The following is a 13,564-nucleotide window of genomic DNA, read 5'->3' on the forward strand; positions in this document are numbered from 1 at the left end:
TTCTGAATTGATGATACATGTTCCCATTGAATTTGACATCCCATTCTTACCAATGTTATACTATAATACAATAAAGTACACTTTCCTAGTTGTGTAATAGTCGCTAACATTAGTGAAATCAATATTAGATTTTACACTTCACTAACTCACTTACATAAGTTCCAATTTCATTTATTGATTTAACTTTAAAAAAGTATCGTAAACGCTGGTGTTATAACTTTCTTGTGTAAATTCTAGGGTTACACTAAAATAACATATGAATGTTGATGAATTTGTTTCATTGGTTTATAGATAACTTGAATTTATCGAGTAGTAAAGTAGATTTGGACTATAATCTAATACAAATTATATAATGTGATGCCGACACTCGTACTTTTTCTCCAAAACATATTTTTTGAACAACTAGTTAGTGAGATGGTTATGAGTTATATATAAACTTGTATTGATAGATGTCAACTTTATTTTTGATGAAATGTTCACCTTAACATGACATTTTGACTATTCATGTAAATTTATATGTCATTTACATTGATACATAATACCCACAACTCTAAATAGTCCAATTTAATATAAATAATGTATTGTTTGGATTTAATCTTTATTTGGAAATAATAATAACAAGTTTTTTCATTGTATTTTTTTGTTGAATGATATGCTTCATGACACATCATATAGTATCCGCCCTGGTATCTCACTTAAGAATCACTTGAATAAGTTTGCGACGAAAACCATCTTTCGACTAATACAATAGTTTCTTTAGGCTTGTAATGTGGCACCAAATGTCCTGCACCCTACAAACATCAAAATCACCAAGGTCACATATTTGTGTAAGGTATAACTATATTATATATGTGGAATTTAATTGATTGTTGAACAATATAGTTAGACCTTCACTTGTAAGATATATTTTTAGGATCTATGATTGTAAAAAAATATCTAAGAAACAAATAATTTTCTACAAAAAATAAGATGGATTATTTCATACTTTAACCGTAGCATATGTCAGTGAATAGTTGTTGTGTACATATTTCATTGCATATCTGAAAAAATAATGAAGATAAAGTTAGTATGGAACTATAGCAAAGAGCTTGATCATATATGTTAATTAATGTGTAAATAGTTTGTATAATTGTAAAAGATGTTCAACTGCACCATCTAAGCGATCTATGTCACACCTTTCACAAGGCACACAGGGGAGGTCAATCACAGATCAGTAACAATATTTGGGTATGCCAAGGTTTGAACCCTTGACCTCTTTTCTAAAATTTCACTCCTTAACTACTTGGCTCCCTCAGGGGAATAATGATACTTCATTTGTAACATACATATCCAAACGTACCAATATATTGTCCTCTTTGGGACACCGGACATGAAGACTTCTCAAGAGGTCATGCATCCTAATACTACTTTCGTCCGGACACGTTTAATTATAGAGTTCTTATGAGATTTTTTGTCATCATGGCTTTAAAACACATCATATATTAGTATGCATATATATTGTAGGCCCGATGTTTTAAAAGTCAAATGAATTAGGTCCCATATATTAAAATAGTTGAGCTATAAATAGGTAAATCTCACCCCCCAACTTGATCATCAACATAAAAAGGGTTCCATGGTATTTCAACACTTAGGTTGAGAGAACCAATCCAATGCTCTACGCCAACATACGGAAATGTCATGTCATGGTCACCACTGTCAATCAATTTTATACTTTAGGCATATATGTAATGATAATTTTATTAGTATTAGCGAGGGATGGAACCCATATGTTACCTCATGATTAACGATTTACAATTTTTAGTAGAAAGTTTCTTATGGTAGGGAAAACTGCTAAAAATATCATAAGAATAACAAAATGTGTCATTCTTTCCTTGTTGGTAATGCATGGTATTGTTGAGTTCCTCGAATCTTCCAGTTTTTCCCTAAAGTAAAAAATTATCAAATGAGTTTGATTCAAAGTCTCGATTTAGTAATCTTTTCAAGAAACTAAAGGTTACACGTACTTGACGGATATTGAGAGATTTTTGTACAACGTCATTGTTTGCCCAAATGGTTACAACCTTTTCAAAAGCTTCCTGTAGTGATCAAAATAAATTAGAATATCATTACTTTTTAAAACACTTCAAAAAACAAATCTTAAATACATGGTATTACTGGGAAAGCATTATGCCAACACCTTTTTCATTACCCAATTCATATAAATCAATCAATCTTATTAGGATACGGTACTCAAATTGATATAATTTAAACAAAAATCACCAAATTTAAAATAATTAGAAATTTAGGAAACTAGGCATGGGACCTCCACTGCATGGAGGAACTTTTGTGGAAGGCCTCAGCAATGTGGCCATGCTGGAACTACCGTCCCCTAAACGCATCGTGGAAAATCATGGGGCCTTAGTGTAGGGAAATGTCGGTGAAGGAATAATGTTTGATGGATTTCCAATTTTTTGCAAAAGAAACAATTAATCTTTTAATTAAACTATTGTGATAGTGTGATGGGTATTTCATAACAAATTTGGTATGGTGTGGAGAGTAACATGGCATTCAAGGCGGTAGTAAATTAGCATGAAAGGGATGAACCATACCTACCGGCCAGGATGTAAGTTACTATAATTATCTTATGTGAAAAAGCACATCATTCAAAAGGTTAACAAGAGTGTCAGTAAAATTGCTTATAGACTAAGTAGATCATACATTCAAAAATTATAGTTAAGAAACTAACATCAAAAGGCTCCTTAAGTAAGGGTGAAAATGGCTAACCCTCGTATTAATGGTCAACTACGATATTATTAAGTTTCATTATTGTTATTTCTTAATTTCTTATAGCTTCATATATATATATATATATATATATATATATATATATATATATATATATATATATATATATATATAGGTAAAATTTCAAATAAGAAACAAAAAAATATTAAGAACCTCTAATTTTAGCTTATAATATGCCATTTCTTAGTTAGATGTTTTATAATTCTTATAAAGGACATTTTTGTCACAAACACATTATTTCATTTGAAACTTGAAAATACCATATCAAACCATTAGATCTAGAAAACCTCATTCTTCCTTTCTCTCACCAAATATCTTTTCCTCTCCCTCCTACCTCCAGTGACTTTCCACCGCCACCAGCTACCTCCGGTGCCGCCACTAACCACCGCCACCACCTACTTTCGGCCTGAAGCAACTTCTACCACCGCAACCCAACCACTCTTATGACGTTGCTTTAGTTACACATCTCCACCCGCATGCTTTTTTTCTCGATCTCCATGAAACACCACTAGATTTGTTCAGATCTGGTCCACCACCACCTCCACCTACCATTGATATGTGTCTTCGACCTCCAAAAGCTTTCGTTTTCATCAGATTTGTGGCGATTCATTATAGATCTACAATCTCTAGCAGTAGATCTATGATCTTTGACGACAAGTCTATGATTTCTGCCAAGAAATCTTTGATTTACATCTCTAGATCTACCCCCTGGTGATATTGAGTTACTAGATCTTGCTCCGGTGACACATCTCTCTTGTCTCCATCTTTTTTCTCTTAATCTCCATGAAACACCACCAGATCTGTTCAGATCTGGTCCAACACCTCCTCTACCAACCACCGTTGCATGTCGTCGACCTTTAAAATCCTTTGTTTTCATCAGATCTAAAGTGGTTCGGTCCAGATCTGTCATTGTCGGCGATAGATTTATGATATCCGACAACAGATCTATGATTTTTGCCTCTAGATCTATGATTTACGACGAGATTGACAGACCAGATCGGAGATTGTCGTCGACCGCAACCACCGTTTCTCCTTACCACTCCGGTGCAACTCACTTCCATCTATTTCTCTAGAATCCTCGCTGAAACACCACTAAATCTACATCAGGTATGTCGATTTTTGATTTGACTGTTTTTCTTTTGTTAAGCTGGGAATGTTATGTTTTCTCAAAATAATATGAATCTAAGTAGTTTAAGTTGTGAATCGTGATGTTTTCATGTTTCACTAGTTGTTTAGTTATGGTAATGTTACATTTAAAATGGGATATTTGTGTTATAAACTATGAGTTAACTACATTAAGTTGTGATGTTTCTGTTTAAACTGTGATTTGACTATATTAAGCTGGCAATTTTATGTTTTAAACTGAGAATTGACTATATTAAGCTATGAATTTTATTTATTAAACTATTAATTTTTTCTATTAAGCTGTGAATTTTGTGTATTAAATTATGAATTGATTGTATTAAGAGTTTTAAGCTGATAATATGGTTGTGAATGCATAATTATTGTGTATTAAACTGTGAATTTATTACATAACTAAGCTGTGAATTTTTGTGCGTGAAGATTTGTTTTTTGTGTGTTTAAACTGTAAATTGATCGTATTAAACTGTTAATTTTTGTTTAAACTGTGAATTGACTACATTAAGCTGTAAATTATGTGTAATAAATTGTGAATTGGTTATATTAAGCTATGATTTTTTTTTTATAAATTTTTTGTTTGCTACTGAAATATAAAGATGAAAGAAGAATTATATACAAATATGATTTTATCTAATTTTGAATAAAGTATGTAAAAAATAAATTATAATATTTGTATAGATAAACTTTGAAAGAAGCAATAGCTTATAGATCTAAAGATATACATGTAAGTTTTAAGTTGAGATTATGGCTTTGAATGTTTAATTTGTGCATTAAATTGTAAATTTATTATATTAACTTTTGAATTTTGTGCACTGAAATATGAATTGATTGTATTAAGATGTGAATTTTAAAGAATTTTGTGTTAAAATATGAGTGATTTATGTATAAATGTTTGTATTAATTTTCTTATGAATATATTTACTTTTTGCGCTATATAAATATATATATGAATGTATTTGTTTTTAAAATTATTTTGAATTAAATTGTGAATAAGTGAAATATTTGGTTTGTTAAATTGTGAATATAGTATCTAAGTTTTTCGATCAATGATTTTATATACAGATTTGATTTAGAAGGAATGATGATTTCGAGGTGGCATAGGTGGTTGTTGGTGGCGTATGTAGTTGGTCGTGGTGTTGGTGTGAGAGTTTGGGTTTGACTTCTTTAAATATGTTAATTAGTGTATAATGTATTGTATTATGTTATCCTGCGAATTTTATGTATTAAACTAAAAATGAACTGTATTAAATTGTATATTGTATATAAATTTTGTGTTACAATATGAATAAGTATGCATGAAAATATTAAAATGTGTATTAGTGAATTATTATGTTTATTCAACTGTGAATATTTCTTATACATAATATATTTTTTAAGCAATCTACAATTTAGAAAAAAAAAAAAAAAAAATTGATTTCAAGACACAATTCTATTTTTTTATAATAAGCTTTTGTATATTTTAGCTTGAAAAATAAAAATCGTTATGAAAAAAATAGAAGCTACAATATTTGTTCTATTAAGTTGTGAACGGAGCCATAAAAATGCCACTGAATTTAATATTAGTTCGGCGGTGGTTAGACGATATGTGGCAAGTAGTTTGTAAACTTGGGAAAATTTGCTTAATACAATATAAATATTGGATTTGTCTAAAATGTCCTTAATGAAAACATTTAAAAAATTATATTCTTAAAGTTCTTAATCTTTTGGGTTCTTATTTGAACCACTTCATATATATATATATATATATATATATATATATATATATATATATATATATATATATATATATATATATATATATATATATATATATATATATATATATATATATATACCGGAACCAATAATCAAATGACACGTGTCCATTTCTTTCTTCACAAGTAATGTATTGTGGAAGTGATGTGTTGTCATGTTTTCATTGGTTCAAATATGTGTTGCCCTAATCATTCATTTTCCATATAACTCTTCCATGTATATATATATATATATATATATATATATATATATATATATATATATATATAGAGAGAGAGAGAGAGAGAGAGAGAGAGAGAGAGATTACTTGACAATCTGGCATTGGATCATTTTCGTCACAAAATGGTTCTAAAATATTATCCATATTGATACGGCATGTGCACTGCAAGTTGTAATTGTCATGGCAATACATATCATGTTCAAAAATATCTTATTATATTAATAAAGCCATTCATAATTCTCACTTGCTCATATTGATGCAGACTATTTACACATAATGAGTTAGCTGTATCAATGTCCACATAGTTACCATAACAATTTTTTATTGCAGACTGCAAAACAAAATCAGTATATAAAATTAATTAACGGTAGTAACGGTTTAACTTTAGGTTTTTAAAAACTGTAACAAAATTACCTTATAAATATCATCTGATATAAGTGCCATACGATGAGCATATTCAAGTCTTGAATTGAAATCCATGAACTTATCAGTAAGCGGACTGATTAGAATATACCCCTACATTCAAATTTATCAATATAAAAGATAATTTATTAATTTGTTAAGAAGTCTTGGATTTACTAAGTTAATAGTTATTATAAAAAAGATGACATTATAAATCTTAGAGGGTTGGTTTCATGTTTACTTGAATATTCAATGTCGGTTGATCCCCACGCTCATTACCTATAAATTTATAAATGATCCAATACCTCAACTTTTTCATCAAACGTCAAAATGAAATATTGAAAAAGAAGTTACGAATATAATTACCTTCATACAAGTCTAGAGTGATTTTTGGAACAACAATACCAATGTATGAAATCCCTGCTATATAAAGTGGATTCTTCAAAAATTTGGGATGATCATTGAGAAACTGTTCACAAGATAAAGTAAAAACATTCAACCAAAAGCATTTAACTAATAATCGCTAATTGATAGAAGTGTGAATCAAGCAACTAGAATGCGTCTTTCAAAATAAAGAATTTTAAAAAAGACACCCAAAATATAGGTTCTAAAACGTTATTTGGTGCTAGTTGAATATAAAGAACTACTCATGTATTAAACTTTTTAAAAGTCATAAAAAGGTTCGTTGAAAATTATTATATATATATATATATATATATATATATATATATATATATATATATATATATATATATATATAGAGAGAGAGAGAGAGAGAGAGAGAGAGAGAGAGAGAGATGTGAGTTCAATTGAGAAAATAAAAAAAGTTGATAACAGGGGAATTATTCTCAGCCACTCATTTAATCAACCTCTAAACATAAAGGACACGGTGACAAACTTGTAAATATGATATAATAGCCTTCAATTACAAATACGAACAGTTGAAATTTATTCGTTTTTTGCTCTTTCAATCCAACCTTCAACTTTGTTTGAATACGAACATATCTTCAATATCTATGATTAATTATACTCTCAGCATCATTAGAAGAACATCATCGATAATCAACAAAAAATTCAATTCGTATCATTCATTCAACATCGTTCATTAAATAAAACATCGAAATTAAGGTTAGAAAAAGATCAAATCATTTTTTGTTTGAAATTTTCATATATTTCTCCACCAATCTACTATTTTGTAATATTTAAGTAGTCAAAGTATCATATTTATCACATTTTTAAAAAAGTTAACTTGTATGCACTCCAACTGTTTGATGAAATGCATAAACTAAATTACCACGTTATATTCACATATGAATATGTTTTCTCACTTGAATCAATATGTGAATATTAAAACACAAAACAAATATGCAAGTATGTATGTTATTCATATGTGAATAACATATAAAAATTATATATTTTTCTGAAAACACATTGTAATATTCATATATGAATATACTGTGCAATATTCACATATGAATATACCAACTATTATTCATAAGTGAATATACGATCTAATATTCACAAGTGAATATACTATGTACTATTTTCATGTGATATACCATGCAATACTATATAATATTAACATATGAAAATATCATATACTATTTATAAGTGAATATATCATTTAACATTCACAAGTGAATATACTGTGTAATATTAATAAGTGAATGTATCGTCTAATATTTAAATATGAATATACTATGTTTAGTATATGCTATATTCATATATGAATGATACTTAAATTGTAAAAAAAAAAATTAATCATAGTTTTTATTCATAAATGAATAACGAATGTACTGTAGTAAAAACCAGATTCATTTTTATTCACTTATGAATAACAATAACGATAACTGAAAATATAAAAAAAAATAACTTTTTTATTTTATCTTAAAACTATATCAATATGGATGTCTATTTGTAGATAATAAAAAATAATGAATTTTGGTATATTTAAAATTATTTTTTTTTTTATAAAAATAGCTTCTTAAAAATTAAAAAAAAAAAACAAAAAAACTATGTTTTTTGTATATATATTAAGGTAATGCTTAGCATAGTTTAAGGAAATATGTTTTGCTGGAAAACACATGTGCATACATTTCCCATTTCGGCCGGTATTGGAGACTTTTGCGGCAAAAATAATGATTGGCTGAGAATGATTCCCCCATTCTCAATTTTTTTTTCTCAATTCAACGTGTGTGTATATATATATATATATATATATATATATATATATATATATATATATATATATTATCCATCCACTTAATAAATGTGTGTTTTTCCTTTTATCCCCTTCGAGTGATAACCACTTTTATAAAAACCTCTTTTTAATTGAGTGATGAGTGATCCCTTCATTCACAATTCACATGATTTATTCCCCCGGCTTTTTATAATCTATCTTTATTCTTTATTTTGACTTTTATACATTTGAACCGGAAACATACGTCCTTGATTTTGGTTTCTCAATCTGACCGTTTATTGATTTGATTTTTACTTTAATATAATTTTTTGATATATATATATATATATATATATATATATATATATATATATATATATATATATATATATATATATATATATATATATATATATATATATATATATATATAAGATCATTTTGAAGAAAAAATTATGTAAAAAATCATATAAGTGTATACTGACATCCCATCGACATATATCAGAATTGGTTAAAAATCTCGGTTTTATTTATTAAGTAAAAATAATTATTAATGGCATTATGTAAACTGATGTCACGGTCACAAGTAATAACAATCACGAAACACGATTTGAAATAGTGTTTCTTGCAATGCAATAGCAGTAGTAAAAAAACATTCATCCTATTTAGATAAGATGTTGTCAAACAAATATAATCAAACTAATGTGTATCATAAAATTGTTCAAACTTATACACTGCAATAATCGTTTCCCTGTTTGTGACTGTTATTATATTTGTGAATCTCATACCCTCTTAGATTACTCCACTAATAAAAATTTGTATTAATGTATGATGTTTTAACCAAATTACGGTATGGTGTTGATATTTTTATTTATATGGTTTTTTATTTTAATTTTTTCTTCAAAATTTAGTTATTTTTTATTTATACATACTTTAATTTTGTTATGTATAAACAAAATCATAATTAAAAGAAAACAAAAATGTAAAACTGAAAATAAAAATAAAATTAAAACCAATCAAGGATAATGTTGGAAACCAAAATCAAGGACGTGTTTAAATGTTTAAATGTGTAAAAATCAGGAAACCAATGTTTTAAAAACCGATTTGAACCGGCCGGTCGAACCGGTTGGACCGGGAACCGGGAGAGGGAACGGTTCAATTATCACCGGTTTACATTGATTTATGAACCGGATTGAACCAGTTGGTTTTTAGAAAAAACCGGTTGAACCGGTCAAAATAAAACGGTTGAATCGGTTAAACCGAATAAAAACACACAAAAAAAAATCATTTACATCATAAACTTTGATGATTTTTTTCAAATATATTTAGTTTTCTCTAAATAAAAATATATAATAAATGTTATAGATTCTTTTGATGTGTTTGTATTCATCAAAAACTATATTTCGTTTTAGTATTATATTTTATTTTCTTTTTGACTTATATGGATTGATGTAATACATTAAAACATATGGTTAAGTGTTATTTTAATCTATTTGGATTCATCTACAACTTATTTTTATTTGTATTTTTAATGTTTGAACTTGTAAACATCAAATTTATAATTTTTATATGTATGTGTAGGAAAATACAAAAAAAAACATGAAAAATATAGAAACCGGTTCATCCGGCGGTCGAACCGGTTGAACCGGGAACCAGTCACCATACCGGTTCAATTAAAAAACCGGTTTTTAAAACATTGCAGGAAACAAATCAAAAGTAAGTGACGAAATAAGATGCCTGATAATAATTAAGAAAATGATTTTGATAACCTAGTTTGAAAAGGGTAGAAAAGGAAAAACATAATTTTATTAAGTGTATGAATTAAAAAGCCAAATAAAAATATCAACTCCCTTTTCAAAAGCTACATGAAAAGCAAAATAAATTTATTTAAAGTAAAACACAAGTTTATTAATCCATATCATAAAATATGACGAGGTCATTGAATTATTATAACCAAATTTAGATTATGTGTAATTTTAGTTAAACCTTCTTTATGAACGCATTAGCATGATCAGCCAGGATGTTGTCGCTGCTAATCCATCCATCTTTTGTTTCAGCATAGGAAAATCCCGCACCAGCCGGTATATCCACGAATATGATGTTGGCCATCTAAACATATAAAATTAATCTTAAAATTATTATTTTATTTTAGTAGTATACTAGGTAGGTTGCCTTAAGAACAAAAATAATGAGTAATGATGAATGTGTGAACCTGTGTCCATGTGGTTGGATTCAGTATTAATGTGATATTGTCCAGATCATTATCCAAATCAAAGTTAAGTGGACCTATAAATAAATATCAACACCTTGAGTGAAGTCACTGAATAAATCATTCTAATACAAAAGTCGTTGCATCATAAATGTTTTTTGCACCAAGATAACTTCTACATACAATATATTTGATTAAGAACAAAATAGTTATATATTGTGATTGTATTCTTTGATTTTCTTTCCTGATTAGGGTTCCATCATTTAGAAGGAATTAGAATGGTAGGTGACAATGGTGAATTAGTCGTAAGGTGGTACAGCAAAACAGTCCGTTTCAATTCTGTTTAGTTTAATCCAGTTTTATAACTTTATTTCTACCGGTACCGTATAAAATTCAACTAGATGTTGCTAGTTCTTATTGAAAATTATTTCTCAAAGTTTGAACAACATATAGAATATATAATGAAGACTTTTAATCCAAATTATTTTTGAAGAAAATTGTAAGCATCTAACGGATAACATAAGACTTCAAAATGATCATGTTCTCCTTAACTTACACTCACTATCAAAATCTATGAACGTATCAATCTTACGATTTTTACGAAATTTGAAGAGTGTGGAATATGGATTTAACAAAAGCCACATATATATTGATATAGACATTTTGACTTTTAATTTTTGAATGGTAATATTGTCACCAAATTTAAAGAGTGTGGACCATGTATTTGACAAAATCCACAGATATTATACATTTTGATTTGTAAAAAATCGTAGGTTTTTATTAAAATTCGCTGAAAAAAAATGCATAAAAAAGATAATTAGAGATCACAAACTTTTTTTTTTGAATTTTTTTATAAAAATTCGCTGAAAAAAAATTCAATTTTTATTTTTTTTCAAAATTTTTTTCACCGATTTTGTCTAAAAAGCTGTGATTTTTTCAAAAAAACGTTTTGTGATCTCTAAGTATTTTTTTATGCATTTTTATAATTTTTAGGGTTTTCCAAACAACCCTTCCTTTCATATATATATATATATATATATATATATATATATATATATATATATATATATATATATATATATATATATATATATATATATATATATATATATATATATATATATATATATGGTTGAGTTATCATGAGAATTAAAAAAAAAAACATATGAACTTAAGAAATCATAATCAACTTATCATTTTTAAAACAAAAAATACCAATCTTTTCAAAATGGTGCGTCTAAACTATATTGAGGCTCAAAAAATATATTTGATAATTTTTTTTATTTATTTTTGAAATTTTATGTATGCACACATTCAATAGTTGTATACACTGCTGGTTTGCTCGTCAATAGTCCATATGACTGTGATTGTTCAAAAGTTATCACAAATCTTTTGGTTACAAAAATCTCTCTCTCTCTCTCTTTCTCTCTCTCTCTCTCTCTCTCTCTCTATATATATATATATATATATATATATATATATATATATATATAACAAAAATAAATATTTGCTACATCGAAGACATTGGAAAAATTTTGAGAAAATTTATTTTTCACTGAATCAAAAAAAATTGTATTTAGAAAAATATTAAAAAATACATATTTTTATTTTATAAATATTTTGAATATATTTCGAACATATTACTTAAAAAATTCAAAAATAACGAATTTTTTTTTGCATATTCGAAATTTTTTTACATTGTTAATTTTAAAATGGATCATAGAAAATTTTATTATATCCGAAATTTCAATTCAATTATCCAACTATCAAAATCCTCTAAAGTGCAAGCTATTAAGTTTATAAATTATAAATATAAAAGTCACAAAAAGAAAAAAGTAACGAAATTACAATTTCAAAACTAGCAATCAAAACATACCTAATTCATATAAGAATGTGATTAACGCAGAAGCACCTGGTCCACCGGGAATATAAAATATAAGCGGGTCTTCTTGTGGGTTCCTTGTTGACTCGACAAAGTAATAAAACAATTGTACGTTTTTGTTCTCCCCTACTCCAATATACCTTTTATACAATTGTCAGGATAAATAGGTAGAACATTATTTGAGCCGATCCAATTTCAAATTTTAAACGCATCAAGATGGTCATGAGAAAATACTACACATTACTAAAGAGCATTATGTTTAACAATTCACATAAGGCAAGCCTCTCCCCCATAATCTCACAAATCGAGGATGCCATAGTGGTCGAAGAACCTATTTTTTTATATGAATGCATGTTTTGAGTATTTGTTTGAATCTTTATGACATATATTATCACTATTTTAGCTAATGAGTCTTCACATAACTGAAAACCACAACCAATGGTGGAGTTATGCCAAATAGTCTTGTTCATTTTTATTTGTGATAAGAATTATCATTGGTGATTACTATTTGATTTCTAATCACGTACACATAAATTACCAATCGCTGGTAGCTCGATTCTTTGTTTAACAGATAAATAAAGAAAAGATGAAAATCATACCCGGTTTCAAGTTTAAAAGGAAGATCTCCTGCATATCCTGGAATTGTTTTGATAATTGATTTGGAGTAAGATAAAACAATCAAGTAGAAGTGAAAGGTGAAAACGAAAATAAAAGAAAGCTTCATATTGTTTGGTCTCATACTAGGTTCCATTATACTATGATATCTCAAGTTGCACGTGCTTCGCTCTACCTGTTTATTGCTATATATAGAGGAACTCCCGTGTGGATAAATAATTAATAATCCCATTTACTGACATATAAATTAACTTTATTAATAAATTTTGAAGCGTGTGGAACACATATTTGACAAAAGCCACACATGTATGGATATACACATGTTGACTTAGTATTTTTTAACGGCGATATATATATATATATATATATATATATATA

General features: G+C 27.4%; 1 protein-coding gene across 2 annotated transcripts; it reads right to left on the minus strand.

Moving 5' to 3' along the window:
• Positions 1–446: 446 nt before the first annotated feature.
• On the minus strand, positions 447–13,350 carry LOC111915188 (serine carboxypeptidase-like 13). Of its 2 annotated transcripts, XM_023910862.2 has the most exons (14): positions 13,171–13,350; positions 12,566–12,711; positions 10,693–10,766; positions 10,467–10,589; positions 6,668–6,770; positions 6,543–6,580; positions 6,314–6,415; positions 6,144–6,230; positions 5,987–6,061; positions 2,004–2,075; positions 1,774–1,922; positions 1,579–1,692; positions 986–1,040; positions 447–791 (listed from the first exon to the last, which is right to left on the minus strand). In XM_023910862.2, exons 1-14 carry the CDS (start codon positions 13,320–13,322, stop codon positions 696–698), a joined length of 1,386 nt encoding a protein of 461 aa, XP_023766630.1. In that variant the 5' UTR covers positions 13,323–13,350; the 3' UTR covers positions 447–695. The 2 variants fall into 2 exon arrangements, with proteins under 2 accessions (XP_023766630.1, XP_052624333.1); XM_052768373.1 differs by lacking the exon at positions 12,566–12,711 and having other exon boundaries at positions 13,171–13,336.
• Between the last annotated feature and the right edge of the window lie 214 nt (positions 13,351–13,564).

This window comes from Lactuca sativa, chromosome 2 (assembly GCF_002870075.4).
Source record: "Lactuca sativa cultivar Salinas chromosome 2, Lsat_Salinas_v11, whole genome shotgun sequence".
NCBI lineage: Eukaryota > Viridiplantae > Streptophyta > Magnoliopsida > Asterales > Asteraceae > Lactuca > Lactuca sativa.

Bases quoted from the DNA above. Each gene is read 5' to 3' on its own strand.
- LOC111915188 (XM_023910862.2), bottom strand. From the start codon at position 13,322: ATGGAACCTAGTATGAGACCAAACAATATGAAGCTTTCTTTTATTTTC. The intron at 12,712-13,170 runs GTATGATTTTCA...ATTGTATAAAAG, and splicing joins CCTTTTAAACTTGAAACCGG to GTATATTGGAGTAGGGGAGA. The intron at 10,590-10,692 runs GTTCACACATTC...TTATATGTTTAG, and splicing joins ATCCAACCACATGGACACAG to ATGGCCAACATCATATTCGT.